The sequence below is a fragment of the Cryptotermes secundus genome, unplaced genomic scaffold (assembly GCF_002891405.2).
Source record: "Cryptotermes secundus unplaced genomic scaffold, Csec_1.0 scaffold312, whole genome shotgun sequence".
NCBI classification, from domain to species: domain Eukaryota; kingdom Metazoa; phylum Arthropoda; class Insecta; order Blattodea; family Kalotermitidae; genus Cryptotermes; species Cryptotermes secundus.
Window position 1 is genome coordinate 394,872 of NW_019727091.1, and position 19,706 is coordinate 414,577.

Here is a 19,706-nt window from a genome sequence, read left to right on the forward strand (position 1 = left end):
CCTTCGACATTGGAAGATTCTAAGCATCCTCAGTTTTTCATTTGTATCCAGTTTTGGCATCCACGGTATAAAGTTTTATGTAATCCCCGTCTTTACTTCATGCGGTGGCTTCCGTACAAAAAAAGATCCACCATCGCTGGCAGCAGGGCAATGATGACATTAGAAACTAGTTTTCTATCTTTCACATGACTTGTATGTGACATCTATCATGTGCTGTGCTGGAATATTTTAGCGAAGAAGCAGGAATTATAAATTTTGGTGAGTACTGAGAGCGGCCGTGGTTCTCTTAATGCCCATTTCCCCATAAGGTCCCGGGTCTTCCCAACAGTGGTGTTTTTCACGGACGTAATCCCTGAGACTGGAGAGGAGAGAAAGTGTTGCAACAAAATGCTTTTTGATAAGTTGATGATAGCCATGTAAGTCGTGAAATCCTTCGGTCTTTTAGGGAAACAAAGTTCCATTATCGTGTCCATAAAGACCTACCACTAAATCCTATTCTGAGCCAGACACTGCAGCATAGCAACTGTTTCCGTAAGGTTCACTTTAACACTCTGCTCATATTAATGTCTAGTTGTTCCAACAGAAATAAATAATAGGGCTGCCTATTCTTACAATGTTAACCACTAAACAATTTCCAAACGACGATGGTTCAGGACGAAACTACATGTGGTTACCACCACGCTTCGGCCTTTTTTATTCTATGATCTGTCCTGGTGATCTGTGTATACTTCAGAAGTTGGGCAGACCTCTGAATCGCTCCTTTTGACCTACTAATATTGGAAATCGATTACCAACAACTTTCAGTCGATTGACCAGTCACCACTCATCGACTATGCTTTTATTTATCCATTATCAGAATCTTGATTTATGACTAAAATTTACCTATTACACTTTTAATGTGTATCTGTATTCATTAAAAAACAAACGAGTCATTCTTTTCGTATTGATATTGCTGTTATCTTCCAGTATGTACGAGTATGTAAGCCTACACAGTGCGGTCGCATTTTATGCGAATCTGAAATAGTGCGATATAAAAATATCAATAAAGTCACACTGTATGCGTATAATCTGAAGAAAAAAAACGAATCCCCCTTAAAAAATAGACAAGAATCGCACGTTTCAAAACTTGTCCTGAACGCATCCTCGGATAAAATGCGACCGCACTGTACGTGAGTAAGACGTGAAAATATCTAGATGTTGTGTACAGAATGAAACAACGTGGGCACCTTGAAAAGAAGGTATACACGAATGAGGTATGTGGACCCCTGGTTGTGGGATTAAAGGATTCTATTTGTTCCACTTCGCTCCTCCGTCCTACGTCACAGTCCCTCCACTACGTTCGACTACACTTTTTACAGTTATAATTTCTTTCATTCCTTTTGGCACCTGTTTTAAAGCAAGTACTGAAGCTAAAGAAACAGTCTGGTACCAGACGTTGATCGAACAAGTGAGTTTACCGGTAGGTGCGACGAGTCTGCACATATGCAAACAAACTTTCGTATTGTACACAAGTGTTAAAAAAATATATATTTTTTTAAGTACTGACAGTGACATCTTGGTACTTTATGGGACGGAGGTAGCCGATTTTAAAATTATTTTAAGTAATTAAATTTAAAACTTTCACGCATATAATTTTCATCGAAACTCTCAACTTGCATGAAGTCAATACATGGCCTACTGAACGAACCTGACAGCATCTGACAGGTTAAACATCCGACATATGGACAACATGGAATAACAGTACCTCAGGTATGTCTAGAATGGAGGACTCAGCCTTCTGAGCGTTAAGAAAAATCGAGAAGCATCAAACAGCATCGTCATTTCCCCTTTCTCCGTAAATAACAGCGCCAAAGCTACGGGGCCGATTGCAACCAAACTCGACATAGCAGACCTAACTTCGTCGATCCATCTGGATTTTTTTTTCCGCTTTGCTATACTCTGTACAAGGGTCATTTACACTATCTAAATGAATTACTAGTTACATCTAATAACAGTTCTAATTTTTCATGAAATATTATACGGTTTGAGGTGCTTATTATTACGGTATTACTGTGTGTAAATTCCATTGATTGTAGTTCACTTACGGCCCACTTACTCAGGGGTATATACAGGGTGAATCGTATAGAACCGGCCCGATGAATTTGCTAATAATTCCACAGGTGATGCATATAACCGTTCACAATTACGACAGCCCTTATGCTGCAATGTCAAGGACAATGCCGAAACGTGTCTGCAGTGCGCAGGCGACAGTCATGGAGTACCCTGTCGAACAGCGAGTGTTTCTAATGCCTAATTGAAAACGGTGGACACTTTCAACACCTGCTCTGATCACGGCACACGATCCAAGATAAGATATGTGTAAATTACTTTAGTATCTGTATGGTATATTTTATATTACAGCTCATTTCATCGGGCCGGTTCTATATGAATCACCCTGTATTTTTGTGCGTATCTTGGTAAGTAGGCCTATTCATTTGAGCATAATGGGTGTATATATATACACATATATATATACTGCGAAACAGCACACTCATACACGTAGACTTGTTATGCCATACAGTATCTGTGTAGCGGTCACTTGTTGAGAAAACCACTGGCATAATTACAGTATCTGTGTGGTGTACAATATCGAAACCGTTGTCCAAATTTCTGTGCTCAGGCTGTACTGCAGCTGGCAACGAAATTCATTACATGTATCTAAACATAGGCGTCATGCGTGAAAGAAATGCCGGTTTAAACGCCATCCCCAAGTATGTACTTTAGGTTACTGCCTAATCTGTTGTGAAATAATATAGGCTTCAGTAACTAAACTATGTCCATGGAGTACAGTCATTCTTCGGAAGCTAATAGTCGCTCAGCTGATCAAGAAATTCCCCGTTTTGTATAGGACATGAAGATTCACTGCCATTTTGTATCGGCCTGAGTCCTGGTCTCTCTCAGTAAAGGAAGAACACAGAATAAGGGACCCTGACAACAGGTTGCTAAGGAGCATACTGTACAGGGACCGAAGACGGAGGAAGTAACCGGAAGAAACTGTATAATCAGAAACTTCATAATTTTTGTATAGGAGGAGTTAGGTGGGACATGTAGCACACACAGCAGCTACAAGAAATGCATGCAAAGTATGGCGAAAATCTGAAAGAAAAATGAAACTTTAAAAACTAGGCGTAGATATGACGTTAATTATATTATATTTAAGCATCCCGTTACATTCCACACTTCTATATGTATAATATAAACTCCGTCGTAAATGTAACACTTTATTGGAGTTCTTGTCCCCCTTCTTTCACATTACACGTTTCGGCCGCAACCGGCCATCATCAGGTGTATTTCACTTCACGTAGCTGTCACACTGCACTCAATATTAACATTTAAACTCCAGATTTCATTTGTTCATTGCTGTGTCGTCAATCGGCACCCGATATTCCAGAACTTGCCTTGTCGATTTTTATATTTAAAATCTTTATTAATATTCACGCGTCGATTGGTTTAATTTTTTTGTAATTTCCCAATTTAGTTTTATTATTTTAAAATTTAAATTTTAAATTCAAATCAAAATGACGACCGTGTTTATATTATACATATGAGAAGTATGACGTTAATATCGAAATGTAATTTAAAGAAATGGGGTGGGAGAATGTGCACTGTATTTATTTAGCTCAGGAGAGTGACCAGTGGCGGCCTCTTGTCAACACTCTAATGAACTTTTGGGCTGCATAAAAGGCGAGGAATTTTGAGAGCAGCTGAGAAATGAATATCTTCTCTGTCAAAGCGGCACTATAGATGTCCTCTACACCTGCAGCTGCTTGCGATGACAAAATTTGACAAAACATATCGTCGAAATTTTCACATCAGATGCAATGAAATAATACATATCCGTTTTGGGAGATGCAGTTCTCTCCAAGCTCCTGTCACTTCATCTTTCTTCGGTCCACATATTCTCCTCAGCACTCTGTTCTCAAACACCCTCAGTCTATGTTCCTCCCTTAATGTCAGAGACCAAGTTTCACACCCATAAAGACCTACAAGCAAAATTATAGAGTTTTGTATATTCTAATTTTAATGTTTTTAGACAGCAAACGAGAATACAAAAGGTTCTGGACTGAATGGCAGCAAGCTTTACCCGAATTCAATACAGTACACTGCATTTAAATGAAACTTCAGACATTCGGTAGGACAAATTAAATAGGAGTTCGACCCGTAGCAAGACTTCTACCAACACAGAATGACTCGGGGGTAAATATCCAAGCTCGAATTGAGATGCGATCTTGCAATCATACAATAATGTAAAATAGTGTGCGCGCCTCAGACGGGGAGTGCATTGTGCTGGCTTGTACAGCGTATTACTCCGAACATTCCATTCGCTCTACGGTCACATTCACTTTTACTATTACAACTGTGACTCATTCGATCGATTTATTATTTTTTAATATTACACACATTATTATTCTCCAGGCATCACTTAACCTTCTCATTCTCAGACTTTAAGCAATAATCGAGTCTTTTATTTGCTTTTTGTATGGTAACTAAATATTTCCAGTGCTGAAAAGGCTCAAGAATATCTAGGGATTGAGAACACACGTTTGTTTCCACCTTAATCGACGTATATACAGAGCAGGCGAGAATACTATCTGAACGAGATATTTCGTCTATACAACTGAAAGGGTTAAGACACATTCTGTACTTTCATGTTTATCATAAGGGATGGATGATCTAATGCAAATCTAATGTCTAATATAGTATTCTTCGAATGTAATCTAAATAAGAATAAAGTTAGAGCGGAAGAATGAGAGCAGGTTTTCCGTTTTAAAATTACACTCAAATCAAACGTAACCAAATTATTGATAATAATAGCATTTCCTTCACTCAAAATGTAATAACTGTATTCTGTAACATTATTTTTTGTAATGGGATTTGCTCCATACACGATTAAATACTTATTCTTAGTTTTAAGTTGTCCTGTGCTTAACTAATTAAGCATTACGCCATGAAGGCGTATGGGGGAGTTGATGAATAGACCCGCATTTTCTTGACCTCGGCACTAGCTTGAGGTGACTGGTCAGCTCCACGCTACGGCCGCTTTACTTCAGCGGAAAGAGCCCCAGGTACGCAATGGGTAGAAGGTTGGGTGAACCCCAGAGCCAGTCTGGACGACGTGGAGAAGAGAAAATTCTTGACCCTACCGGGATTCTAATTAATTAATTCGCTTAGTGGGGGTGGAGTCCAACTGGGTCCACTCGGCACGGCGGCCACTGATTGGCCTATTGTAGCCTGCCTCGGGTGATTATGATGATGGAGAATTTGGTGGAATGAAGCTTGGCAGGAGAGACCGAAGTACTCGAAGAAAACCCGCCCCAGCGTCACTTTGTCCACCACAAATCCCACTTGACCAGACCCGGGATCGAACCCGGGCCGCCGCGGTGGAAAGCCAGCGACCAACTGCTTGAGCTATGGCGCGGCCTGCCGGGACTCTTAACTCCGACGTCTAGGTCGTCCAGCCCGTAAACTTAATCTTATATTTTACCTAATTGTTGTTTAGCATTTCCTCCAAACAATATGTAATAATTATAACGGTGTTTCATTCTCTCTGAGTTAGACTGTGTTACGGTGACATTTCTTCCGCACTCGACGCCGCGGGCTTGGTCATCCATTAACGAAACGAGAGTATCTCTTCATTTCGATGTATCGTAGTACTGACAGTGCACGTGAGATGTATTGCTAAGAAGTAACAAATATAGGTCAAATGTCATTCTAGACTTAATGACAGTAGAAAAAGAAGCATACAATATATTCCAGTACCATTCCATTAAATGTACAATCATATTCATACAACACTGTCATTAATCTCAGAATCGTTCTGAGAAAATAACTTTTTTATTACATAATTACCATGATTTTGCAATACATAACGTTAGAAAGATATTCAGGCCATCTGGATAACGGACAACTCATCTCCTGACCTGCCAGAAAACATGTCTTCGCTCAACTTGCTTTCAATACTGTTAAATATTACTCTTGCATTCTGTATAAACGTCGGTCACGGTAGCCGAGCGGTCTGAGGCATGCACGTCTTCGCTCGCTTGGAAACCGGGATCGTGGGTTAGAATCCCGCTCAGGGCATGGATGTTTGTGTGCGTTTTTCTGTGTTTGTGTATAGGTAGAGGCCTTGCTACGAGATGATCACCCGGCCAAGGAGTCCTACCGTATGTGTAAGATCTAGAAAAACCGAAGGGAACGGAGAAGTTCATGGAGGTAGGCCTAGGCCCCATGAGGCTGTAGTGCCAAGGGGGAAAAAAAATCTGTATAAACATGCTACAGCGCTGCTGGAAACTGACTCAAAAGATGCATCAAAATGTGGTCAGCAGGACTACATCGAATATATATTAATGTAGTCTTTGTTCATTGTTTTGTATGGACTGGAAATCTGGTCTTTCCCTCCAGGGGAAAACAGATATATGTATATCTGAAGACAACATGCTGAGGAGAATATTTAGGCCCAAGAAGTACAAAGCAAAAAACAGACAGGAGGAACGTAACGACGAGCTTATAATTTGGCCTGTGCATCTGTAGCGTTTATTAGGCCAGAGCAGGCCAGGTTCCCTTCGTCCGTCAGTACACACGAAACAGTTCGAGAACGGCAAGACGGAATTTCACGAAATCTGGTTTTGGAAAATCTCATGAAAAACCGTAGAGCAACTTCTATTTAACCAGATCAGCGTATCTCGTTAATTATTAATCGGAGAGACAATATCCAAACGAAAGTTGTAGAGATAAATTAAGCACATAATTTATCTCCAACTCACTTTTCCGGATGTATTAAGGTTTTCGAGATAATTATACAAAAGGAGTGGCATGAGAACATTTTCGAACTTTCGTATTAAGTAATCGACAGTGGCCTTCAGAATACACTTCCATTCAAGGGAAAACAATCAAAACGAAGTTGTTATTGAGTTTAGACTGCGTTTAAATCATATTTGTTTTACGCTTCTGATGTAGTGCTCTAATACAGTGTGACTGTGAAGCATATATTAAACAGTTTACACATACAATATATTAATTTATATTTATGCTATGTAATAACAGTAAACATCGAAGTCTTGTTATATTTATAATTCCTTTTGCCGAAAGCGCCTGCTACGTACACATTGTGTCTTCACAATCTTGTTTATGGTTTACATATTTATCACGTGTAGTACTGTTTGTCTTGTCAAACAAGGATGAAAAATGCGCGACATGTGCAGAACGGATGGCGGAAACAAGAAATGCATACACAGTTGTAGTTGGACACCTACGAGTATATGGAAGAGACAACATGAGGGACTCGAGGATTTATTGGAAACTTTTAGAATGTTGTCAGTCAGGTCCCCAATGTTACCAGGATGACCAGGCGCGTTGTCCGAAACAAGAAAGGCCCTGTTGTTCGGATTTTGTTCCTAACAACACTAATCGACGAAAATAGAGAAACCAATTTAAATTGTTACACTATAGACGGAAACCAAGACTACAAATGATACCTCAATGCAACAAGATGCTGAAATATAATAATATGAAGGGAGAGAAAGACGTAATTCAAACGGGCCGTGACACAACTCAGGCTGATAGTCGCTGGCTTCCCACCGCGGCGACCAGGGTTCGAGAACGGTTCAGGTCATATGGGATTTGTGGTGGACAAAGTGACACTAAGGCAAGTTTTCTCCGAGTAATTCGGTTCCCCTGCCAATTTTCATTCCATCAATTGCTCCAAAACTCTAGTTTTTAATAGTAATTTATAATGTGTCCAGTAGATGGCATATACCTTTTGAAATGCTAGATTCAAAATGACGTTATATCGGATGTAAAACGATGAAACTACATGCTATTTTTTTTTATCAAGGCTAATATCAGAACGACGTAAATCGTACAGCACCCATGCAACAGCAATTTACTGCTACAAATGACAGTCGACGAATATAGCGAAATGAACCAAAGGAAAATGAACTTTATTAACCTTCATAATTTCAATGTGTCGACACCTCCACAACTCAAACAAAATTAAACTATTGGCTGCAGTAAGGAATTACGTCTCGCAACGATGTATTGCAGATACTCCTATCAGTTATTGGCAAGCATTCCTATAATTACAGCACATTCCCCCTTTTCTTCATAGCATCTCATTACCTAATGCTAGAATCCTGTAGAATTATAATTCGCCATCAGAGGTTTCTACGGATTTCCTGGAAACCCAAAGCGGAGACCGTGGGCTCCACAGAGCACAACTGCCATTACCGATAATTTTGTGGCCCACTCATCTACCTTAGAATTCCGTTAAAACTGGGTTAGAATGACACAATTTAAATTAATCTAGATAATACTTAAAATTAGTCCCTACCTTACAAAAAATATGCTGTTTATTCTGAAAAGCATACTAAATACATAAATATAAGTACTCTGGAGGCAAAAGGCAGTGTTCTGGAATGTTAAAGCACAAGACATATGCAGCAACCACTGCGCTTTAGAGGACTCATGTCAACGAGTCCCATGAATTACGATTCCTGTTTCTGTGCAACAGTGAAATAAGGTCACTGCTAGAGGAGAACCGTTATATCAACTTAAACATGCACCACACAAATAAAGCCTGTAATTTCTATTTACAAATATGAGGCACGCAACGGTGTTTTGCGGTCAAACAAATGTCCAAGTCATGTTTCTGGGTGCATGATACAAATCACGTGAATAAAATTACCTTCTCTGGTGATAATTTGTAGTTACTGAGTATGACGAGGAAGTTTTCACAGGCCAGTAGTTCACATGCGCCGTTATTTCTTCGGTGCCTGCTGCAGGCTTCATGTCGTATCGTAACGAGCGTGACATAACTCAAAGTCCGAGGTCCTTTTTATCCTAATATAGCTTTTTTTTCTCTTCTTTACAGCCAAAGTCATACTGTCCGAGCCCACACACTGAAAGTACACCAAATATTATTAGCGATCAAATAAGGCGGATGTGACATCAGAGACATGTAGCACGCAAAGAGAGATGGGCAGTCTACGTGTATACAGAATTCTAAGTCAGAAAATCAGAAGGGAAGCGACCATTTGGGTGATCTAGCGTAGATGGAAGGAAACGGTGGAAATGTGGCCGCGCCATAGCTCAAGCGGTTAGTCGCTGCCTTCCCACCGCGGCGGCCCGGGTTTGATCCCGGGTCTGGTCAAGTGGGATTTGTGCTGGACAAAGTGGCGCTGGGGCGGATTTTTCTCCGAGTACTTTGGCTTCCCCTGTCAATCTTCATTTCACCAAATTCTCCATCATCATAATCACCCGGGGCAGGCTACAATAGACCAATCAGTGACCACCGTGCCGAGTGGACCCAATTGGACTCCACCCCCCACTAAGCGAATAAAAAAAACGGTGGAAATGGACATTAAGACGTGGATGTGAGAATGTAAAGTGGATTCATTTGGTTCAGGACAGGGTCGATACTTTAAGTTCTATAAAAGGTGAGGAATTAGTTGGCTAGGTGAGCGACTACTAGCTTCTCTAGAAGGATTCTGCTCCACAGAGTTAATTAGCATACAGCGTGGTTGTAAACTCCGGAACGAATTGTTTCTACTCGATTTATTTTGTGTTGTTTATTTATGAAAATCAATTTCCGCTATTTCGTAATGAGACGCTAAAGCCGGGGACTACAGAGTTAAAGGTACAGTACTGTATGAAACAAATGAATAAAATGCTGAGTAAAAAGGCAAAGGAGCCGGTCACGGTAGCCGAGCGGTCTAAGGCGTGCACTGTCTTCGCTCGCTCGGAAGCCGGGATCGTGGGTTCGAATTCCACTCAGGGCATGGATGTTTGTGTGCGTTTTTCTGTGTTTGTGTACAGGTAGAGGCCTTGCGACGGGCTGATCACCCGCCCAAGGAGTCCTATCGTATGTCTAAAATCTAGAAAAACCGAAGTGAAACGGAGAAGTTCATGGAGGTAGGCCTAGGCCCACTGGGGCTGTAGTGTTAAGGGGGGGGGAAGGTAAAATTATCCCTGCGCTTAATTAATTATGCACTATGCCACGAAGGTGTACAAAGGAGTGGATGTATAGATCCACATTTTCTCGACCTCGGCACTAGCTGGAGGTGAGTGGCCAGCTTCACGCACGTGCCGCTTTACCCCAGGGGAAAGAGCTCCCGGTACCCATTGGCTGGGAGATTGGGTGAACTCCAAAGCCGGTCTAAATGACGTGGAGAAGAGAAAAATTCTTACCCTACTGGGACTTGAACTCCGACCCCTCGGTCGTCCAGCCAGCAGCCAGTCGCTATACAGACTATGCTCCTCTGGAACCGATCATTCAAGGCCCGGCACGAGTTTCATTTGCCGAACGGCCGCATTCGGTACTAGGTATCCGTTGTGTAACAACAGTAGTTTAGTTAGTTTAGTTTCTTGGGGTGGGGTGAGACTGAGTTCACTTGGTACGTAGGCCACTAACTGGCCTATTGTACCATCCCCGGATGATTGATGAGTGTGGAGCAGTCGGTGGAATGAGAATTAGCAGGGGAAACCTAAGTACTTGAAAAAAACCTGCCCAGCGCCACTTTGTCCACCACAAATCCTACACTTAACCTGGACTCGAACCCGGACCGCCGCGGTGGGAAGCCGGGGACTAACCGCCTGAGCTATGGCACGGTCTGTAACAACATTAACACAATATATTGTGATGGCTTACTTAGTTTATTGGTAACGTACCAGTGGTTCGGAAAACCCTCTGTTCCAGCTCAAGTCTTGCCCAAAGGGTGCTGCATTTGAAAGGTAGGGTCTGCACACTACATCAGATGTTTTGTATGGTTCACACATGTCTTAGGCGTTTCTTTATTGCATAAGAGGCGGGCTTTACTAGGGTAAATAAACAGAACGCAGATTTCCGCTCGACATTCCACAACCGATTGTCCATATTTGTATGATTCTGCCTTGACTAAGCCTACATGCATCACACAGGACAGTTCTGAATTTGCAGTTCCATTCCGTAAAAAAAGAAGAAAGCCATGCAGATTGGTTCGACGATGTCGGTTACATATACTGACAGGTGTATGAGTGACTATAGACTTGGATTAGGAGTGGCGAATCGATTCATTGGATATTCATTCACAAGTCATAACTACAATTAGTTCTTACACTTTCAAGAGTACGCGAATTATAACACATAAATAAAGTCTTCTATATCTGCTTGCACTAGTTGTTGCTAGGCAACAGATCTCAACAATGGCTACGCCTCCACAATGTATTTACTGAATTACATACTCCAAACATTATACATTTGTTTTGTGGGGCGCCCTCTCTGACGAGAGAACGTGTCTGTCTTTTGTATATGCTGCTGGCCGTTGCCAGCGCAGTCTTTCTCGGGTCTGAGTCCTTTGGGGCTCGCCACCATATTTTACTTTCTCAGATTTGAGACTTCCCCTTTCGTCGCCTCCTACGACTCGCAGTGTCACGGTGGAGGTATTCGACTCCGCCTCCACAAAAGTCAAATTCACATTTCGACTGTCAGTCAATCAGTCACGTCAGTCAGCCTTGGTTTCGAGCACCATCTTGGGCTCATGACCAGATATTTATTACTGTTTGACAGTTACGTTCTTGTTTTTTGTGGGGCGTCCTCTCTGATGAGAGGACGGGTCTGTCATTTATACATGCTGCTGGTCCTTACCAGCGCAGTCTTTCTCGGGTCCGAGTCCCTTTGGACTCGCGACCATATTTCAAGTCAAAGTCACATTGCGACTGACGGTCAGTAAGTCTTGGTTCCGAGCCTCATATGGGTCCCAAGACCAGATATTTATTACTGTTTTACAGTTATGGTCTTGTTTCTGTGGGGCGCCCTCTCTGACGAGAGGACGGGTCTGTCCCATGGAGCTGTGCCCTTCTTGAAAGGCCATCAGTTACACAGCTACTCAAGAATTTCCCAATATTTTCTGAAACCAAAAGGTTCATTACCGTGATCACAGAAGTCCTCCAACCAACCCTATCCTGAGCCAGACCAATTTAGTCCATTACCGACCTATCACAAGACTCATTTTAATATTATCCTCCCACCTACGTCTTGGTCTTCCTAATGAAATGAATCACTGGACTGAAACAGAAACGTGTCTCTCTGACAATGGGACCCAGATATGTGTGTGCCTCTTTTTATTTACAGGATGGCCTCTGTTATTGTATAGATCCACATTTTCTTGACCTTGGCACTAGCTGGAGGTGAGTGGTCAGCTTCACGCCCCGGCCGCTTTACCACCGGTACCCACTGGATAGGAGGTTGGGTGGACCCCAGAGCCAGTCCAGAAGACATGGAGAAAATTCTTGATCCTACCGGGACACGAAATCTGACCCCTCGGTCATCCAGCCCATAGCCAGTTTCTATACCAACTAAGCTATTCATCCACTACCCCATATGCCTTCATGGTGTAATGCTTAATTAGTTAAGCACAGGGCCAACTTAAACCTTCTACCTTTTATCTCTGTTATTACCTGTGACTTGTCTCTTCTGCAGATTTCTTCCTGTTACAACGAGGCCATGGGACCAGTTCTAAGGACATTTGTGTACACTGTCACACTGACAACAATTTTCTTGATGGTAAGCTGAATGATGACAGTACTGTTACTGTCATATGTGAGTTGCAAAAAAAAAAAAAGGATTTTTATATACAGTAGTAATTCATGATACATTCCACATCAAAAATCTAACTTACGTTGGTAATGAGGACAATGTGTAGCCTTACAACAAAGAACTAAATTCATGAGTGTGCTGGGTTCATTGAGCTAAGCCTTACCTTTCAAAATATTACTTGAACTTAATGCTAAGACAATGGCACCTAATCCATGCATTCTTCCACTGTTAGTACTTTATTAAAAACCCGACACAACCCCAACTAATAAAGGTAAATTAGACCCAAGAAAACATGTCTCATATTAATCCAGGAGATCTATGAATCAAATGCTGGCACAGATAATCCTGATTCATGGTTATTTCTCAAGATAAATACTTTAACACAATGGGGAATTGTCTTAAAATGTAAAAAGAGAGGTAAGGTAAAAAGGCAAAGTTGTCCCTGTAATTAATTAAGAACTATGCCATGAAGATGTACAGGAGAGTGGAGGTATAGCTCAACCATTCTTGACCACTACACTTGATGGTCAGCTTCACGCCCCGGCTGCCTAACATCTGAGGAAAGAGCCCTTGATACTAATTGGATGAGAGGCTCAGTGGGTCCCAGAGCAGGCCAAGATGCTGTAAAGTAGTAAAAAAATCGATTGTCCCTACTGGGAGTCGAACTCTGGCCGTCCAGCCAGTAGTTCATTGCAATATACTCCTTCCACTGATCAGTCAATTTTTCCTTATTCAAGATAGAATTAATTAGTTTACAGATCTCAGAATGTAATATTTCACCTTCCGCTTGAATCAGTTCTGCCGGAATTTTATTATTACCTGGCAATTTATGCCTTTTCAACATTGCAATAGCAACTTCAACCTCAGGTACTAACGGCTCAGATGTATGTATTTCTATCTGCCTAACATCACTGACCCTATGTACATTCAATAACTGAGAGTAGTAGTTCTTCCAGTTCTTCCACCTTTTCAAATTGTGGGAGATCACCATTCTCATCCTTCACAAAGTTACTTCTAGGTTGGTAACCCCTCTTAAAGTCATTTATTCCTCTATACAGGTCTCTAATTTTCTTACTGTTCTTTGCAAGCTCATCAATTTTGTCTCTCAGGTTTTCCCTCTTTTTATTCTGGAAATTCCTACTAATTTCATGTCTTATATTGTTCAGATTATCCCCATTTATTTCACTGGATCCTGTAACCACTGCAATTTGGCTTATTTCCTTTGATCTAATAATTTTGAGCATCCTTCATTCAACCATGGCTTATTCTTCTCAATTCATAATAGCCTAGACTATCATTGGCAGACATTTTTATATTCTCTCTAATAGTTTCCTAAGCTCTCTTAAGCCACCTCTGTGTCTTAAGTTTTCCAAAGCTGCGAACCTATTTGAGATTTCAACATGATACTGCTCCTTACCCTCTACCTCATTTAATTTCTTGAGATTGAACCTCTCCATATGAACTCCGTACGGTGTTTATTTACCCACTGCCAGTCTTTCCTTAAACTTTGCCACCACCAGGTAGTGGTCAGTATCACAAACTGCTGCCCTGAATGACTGAACATTAAGTGTACTTGAATGTCGTCTCCTATCTATCGGAATATGGTCAATTTGATTGTTTATTTTCTCATCAGAAGGTGTCCAAATAAATTTATAAATCACACCAGCGACCTCTTACTATTTGGTATGACATCTTATCACTAACGAATTCTACCCTTTTAACTGTTGATATGATTCTCTTATTTTCATTCCCATTTCCATAGAAAAATGTATATTCACTTACTGATTCAATGCCACCCCTGTCCAATCTGACCTTCTGTATTCCAGCTAAACTTACATTTTGATATTTCTTCTGCAACTGTCCTAAGCGAACCTGCCATATACATCTTACAAACTTCTAACATTCCAAGTACCAAATCTCATATTCATTTTCTTTTGTTTAGGGCCTCTATCCCAAGAATCTGTTCAGGTCTGAGGCTTCTTCAAATATTTCATAACAAGCTTATTTTTTATGGTGAGTTGTTAGCCCCATGCCCAAACCCCAAGCTGGAGGAACGCCCCTTGTCAGCTGTCTGTGACTGATTATTCAATATATTCACAGCTACCCTCCATATTTGGAGGCCATCACCTTCATCCGCAACCTGAGGACATGCCATGCTGTGGTGACAAGGGACCCACTTAACATGGAAACATCTTTATTGTCTTTCAAAATATTTTAGCAGTGTAGACTGAACTGCTTTCGTTTTCTTTAAAACTTCATGCACATACTGGTAGACGCAGAGTGCTTTACCTGCATCTTGGGGAATTTGCATCCTTTGACAGAGGTTAAGGTCAGCATTCATAATTATTTGCTTCATGACTACATGTCTCAAAACATATTTTCAAATTATGTAAGAGTGAACTCCTTCACTTGCATATCATCTTGTTCTTTGGCATCATGTCAGCTTCTTCAAATGCCCTTTTTATCTAAAAGTATGAAATCATCATCAGTCAATTCTTCTGAGTGTGAAATGGGCAGTTCCTGAACAGTGATATTTTCTAGTCCATCAAATCCAAATTCTCTTCCAATATTTGTTACTTCTTCTGTAGCAGTTTCTTCTTTGAAATCACTACTATTTTCACAATGAGGAAAGTTGTGCTTCCACACTCCATGAATGTTATTTGCAGTTATTTGCTGCCAAGCATGGTGAATATTTTCTATCGCATGTTTGATGTTACAATATATCCAGAACTCTGTTAAGGGCACTTCTTAAAAGGATTAAAACAAATCACGAAAAGTAATGTATATTGTGGCAGGCAGCAGCAAAAGTGCAGATTGAAGTAGCTTCATGTAAAACCCTAATGGTAACCCTAACTGCACATGTGCTAGCCTCGCATTAACTGAATTTTGGTTTGCACGAAACATAACCTCGTATCATTGTACAATTCACATGAAATCGAATACTGCATTATTAGAATTCGTATTAATTGTGACCTAGCTATAATATGGGTGATAAGCATAAATTTTAAGGATCCTCACTATGTAATTTGTCCATTTATGCTACTTCATTTTTCTTTAAGTCCAATTATTTTCTGCACCACTTTGTTCTCTATTACATCTTCTCTCAGAGTGAGGGACCGAATTTATACGCTGCAGGATTCAAGGTTCGCACAACGGGAGTTCTGGGTATAACACTGTGTGATTGGTTGAAAGGCAATCAACACTCTGGAGCAAAGTCTTGCTTGTTGCCTGCTTGATACCATTTTCTTGTTTGGTTTAGTCTTCAACCCTGAAAATGGAGGCATCATGTTTTCCCAAAAGTCAGTTGACTTTTAATGGATTACACAGTGATATATCCCAGAAGACATAACCCTTCAAGCTGTACTCTAATATATGAAAAAAGGAAAATTAAGCTTTACAAATACACAGTTCAGTCTTCTTTTTAGGGAGGTAATATGAAGATAAAATATGCTAATTTGAATCATGGGTACCACCAAGAATCTCTTTCCAGGGGCAGCCAGGAGACAACCTGAAAATTTGCTTCCAAACTTACATTTAAGCCATTTAAAACCATTTTTACTAAAAAGATTTTAATTTTTATGATTTCTGTTGAGGATACTGGTGGCACACGACTTTTTAGACCCCTCCCCTTTCTCAAGGTTATAATCTGAATGGAAACTAGCATTTTGAAAATTAATTAAAAACAAATACTCTGATCTGATAAGAACATTCTCTGGTACTAAAACCAATCATAATCATATTTCTCTCTTTCCATAAAGGGTGTGTGTGATGCTCGGAGGAGAAAGCACAGTAAACAGAAGCAGATACAATCACGTGAAACTAACATTTTCAATTTTGTTCGACTGCTGGTGCTTCGACTGGTCTATGGTATTGCCACTTCAATGGGATTTGGCGAGAGCATCTCAGAGTTCTTAGGTGGAATATTTGTCCCTCCAGGAGTTGAAGATGATGATGATGAGCTAGATCTTGATTATTAAAGTGGAATAAATGTGCAGGAGAAATGTACACACATTTTTGCATGCATTCAAAAGATCAAATGAACTTCAAACATTGTGCCACAACATTTGAAAACCCTGAAAAACATTACATGGGGACAAAAAATGTGATAATATTACTAAGAATAATCTTCTTACAAGTTTTTGTACTTGTAAGTGCGTGAGATATTAAAAACAGACTACACAGTCTGTTTACCAGAAAAAGAAGACAAAAGATGAACAGCACAGACCAGTGCCGGGCAGGATGGGATACTAAAGTTTAAAAAAATATATTCTAAATTTAAAAGGTTTAAGAAGACTTTGGTACTTGATGGGTATCTTCTGAAGAACTAATTCATTAATTTAAATTCTTCTGTCAACTTCAGAAACTGTAAGCTGCATAAGGAATAATATAATGAATGCTTCAATTCACTAAATAACAGTTAAATTTTAATTAAATCGAAATATGATGGAACATCAGTGCAGTAGGTACCACTGTAACACTTCAGTTGTCTTGAACAGTTCACATATGTGCACTCTATACCAAGATTATACTCACAGAATCATTTTGGTTCTATGTCAACATCCAACCTCTGAACTCTTGATTTTCATTGGGCACCCATATGCAGTAATGGGAACAGGATTATGAGCATTCTACAAGTGCATATTCTCACAAGCCTCATGATATTCCAGACTTATCACTGGAAAACACTATCAGTATTGTGATGAGGTTATGGGTTGAACAACTGTGGTCTGATCTGAAGCAGAGGCCACAATTTTTCTTCTGCCACTGCATCCAGAAGGGATCTAAGGACTACCTAGCCTCCTCTATCTAATGGATAAGAGAGGCTCTTTCCCCAGAGGTACAGTGGCTGTGGCATGATGACAACCACTCCCATCCAGTGCCAAACTTAAGAATGCATACGGCTGTAACTCCACTGCCCTGTATGACTTCATGATAGGGTGCTTAATTAAGGAAAAAGACTTCACCTTTATCTTTTGTGTTTCAAGTATATGCAGAAATAAAAACAAAAGTAAAATATTAATTCACACTCTAGTGAAGTACCTCTTTACATAAACATAAGCATTCAATATATGGACATTATAAACTCAGCAAGAACTGAAATGTCAAGTTTACTGAATAACGTTGTACTTGTAAACCAAACATGGCATTTAACATAAATATAAAAAAAAAATATTCATTTTAGAAGGAAGAAGTGAAAAACTATTCATCTTTTCACACAGTTACAGAAGACAAAGTGGAGAATGAAATATCTGTAACTTATAAAGATGTTTTTAACAGTGTGAAATTAATCTAACCTTACAGAAACTTTGCACGTTTTCCATAGTGTAAGGGTTATATTCCTTGTAACAGGTGTGATATACACTTACAAAGTCAATGGAAAACAGGGGCCTAGTGGGATGTGATCTGCAAGCTTATATGGAACACTTTAGGAAGAAAAAATAAAAGCACTTTAGTTCACAAGAAAGACTGAAGTTTTTGGTGCCAAGCAGTAACCACTGAAAGCACATGAATATCAGATCAATATCATGGAACTAGTTGGTAAGGGGAGTAGAAAGGAGAAGTTCTCTAACAAGCACAGTTGAACAGACCAACACTAAATGTCAGTGGAGCTCCAAACGCTGTGTTGTCAGTCCTACAGCAAGAAACAGGAAATCAATGGTATATAATTCAAGACTAGTTTTTAGAGGGCTCACATATAACTTGTTTTTCATAATAATCACTGGTAAGGAGACGTCAAGTATATGAAAACTGAGGTTTCCAAAGCAATAAACATTCATACGGTAGTTGTGTGAATTATGACATCATGTAGTCTGATACATGCAAACCAATATTTTGCAGGCAAAAAGTGACTCCTGAAGATGGAAGCAGTATATATCTCTGAAATGTTGGTACCAACCTCACAGACTACATGGTCATATAGCCCACAAGACTACAGCATGAAAGAGAAAACCAAATTTTTTCATGTGCTAAGTGTTTTTGCATTGTGAATCTGTTTGTGTACCTATGATTTTTCATCATTTATTATTTTTATTAAATTTATTTATTTTATTGTAAACTGTATGATGATATTTATACACATAGCATAATAGATAGTGCATCTAGGAAGCAAGTTCCTGTCTTTCATCTTTGACTGGCTATCTTTACTTTTTTGTTTTTTTTTAGTCCTGCCAGAAAAAATAATGCCAGGATAGCACCTCAAACTAGGCTATAATTCCTTCCTTTCACATTCTTTGCAATTCATTATTCATTAAACACCCATCATTTGATGCTGTATATTCAGGGCTGACAATGCCATTACATAAACCACAAATAAATGAGTAAATGCAATTAACTAATTAAAATTATTTGTAACGACATAATAAATACATAGTAATTAACCTTTTTGTTCAATTATTGTGCTTTTGGGCATTATCCATCATCCTGTTTTTATATGAAATAACAACATTTTGGAGACTGGATTCTGTCTCCATCTTCAGGTGGAACCTACTCAGTTAGGTCCAATTTATAGAACTAGTCCCTGTCTCCAGATACCAGCACCAACACAAGATAATATATATAAACCAAGCACAGCATACATCATGTGGGACCCTCAACGTCTCACAACCATATGGGCCTTCATGGCCTGGTACAGGGATAGCTTTACTTTACTTTTACAGCATAAATCATTTGTAAGAGTTAAGATAGACATTAAAAACATTAAAATCTCCACACACACACACACACACACACACACATGAGGCCTAGCACCAATGTCCATGTTCTACTTCATGGCCCTATCTTCTGGTTCCATTGTTTGATTTTCAGGCATCATGTGACATTGCTCTCGCCTTAAGGTTTCTCAGTAGTCTGAGAGGCTGTAGTGCTGGTATTACTGATGGGAAGGATTCATGAAGCATGCTGCTGAGATCGGCACAGGTGCCATGATAAACATACCAAGTTTCATAATGATTGGTTCAGGTACTCAAAAGTTATTAGGTGAGGGCAAAGACACACACAGCAAGGTGATATCATAAGCCTACTTTCATTTTTCAAAGTAAAAAAAGTAAAGCTATCCTTGTACCAGGCCGTGAAGGCCCATAGGGTTGTGAGACATTGA

At 39.9% G+C, this 19,706-nt stretch overlaps 2 protein-coding genes across 5 annotated transcripts in view; one reads left to right on the forward strand and one right to left on the reverse strand.

Moving 5' to 3' along the window:
• Positions 1–19,706, reverse strand: part of LOC111864362 (structure-specific endonuclease subunit slx1) — a 43,896-nt gene that overhangs the window by 17,980 nt on the left and 6,210 nt on the right. The window contains exon 6 of one of the 3 annotated variants that reach the window (XR_004513016.1): positions 8,723–8,936. The exons of 1 other annotated variant lie outside the window; for it this stretch is intronic. Coding sequence is in view for 1 of the 2 variants with exons in the window: in XM_023851571.2 (XP_023707339.1) it covers positions 8,878–8,936 (59 nt within the window). In the remaining variant the exon portion in view is untranslated. Of the gene's footprint in view, positions 1–8,048; positions 8,937–19,706 lie in introns of those variants that run through there. One more of the 3 variants, XM_023851571.2, reaches the window with a different exon arrangement.
• On the forward strand, positions 1,236–19,084 carry LOC117282301. Of its 2 annotated transcripts, none has more exons than XM_033751405.1 (3): positions 1,236–1,459; positions 12,494–12,577; positions 16,369–19,084. In XM_033751405.1, the coding sequence occupies exons 1-3, from the start codon at positions 1,256–1,258 to the stop codon at positions 16,585–16,587; spliced, it is 507 nt and encodes a 168-aa protein (XP_033607296.1). In that variant the 5' UTR covers positions 1,236–1,255; the 3' UTR covers positions 16,588–19,084. The 2 variants fall into 2 exon arrangements, with proteins under 2 accessions (XP_033607296.1, XP_033607297.1); XM_033751406.1 differs by having other exon boundaries at positions 1,236–1,447.

Excerpts from the sequence above, each read along its gene's own strand:
- LOC117282301 (XM_033751405.1), top strand. The coding sequence starts at position 1,256 with ATGTGGACCCCTGGTTGTGGGATTAAAGGATTCTATTTGTTCCACTTC. Across the intron at positions 1,460-12,493 it reads TCGAACAAGTGAGTTTACCG|ATTTCTTCCTGTTACAACGA; the intron begins GTAGGTGCGACG and ends TCTCTTCTGCAG. Across the intron at positions 12,578-16,368 it reads TGACAACAATTTTCTTGATG|GGTGTGTGTGATGCTCGGAG; the intron begins GTAAGCTGAATG and ends CTTTCCATAAAG.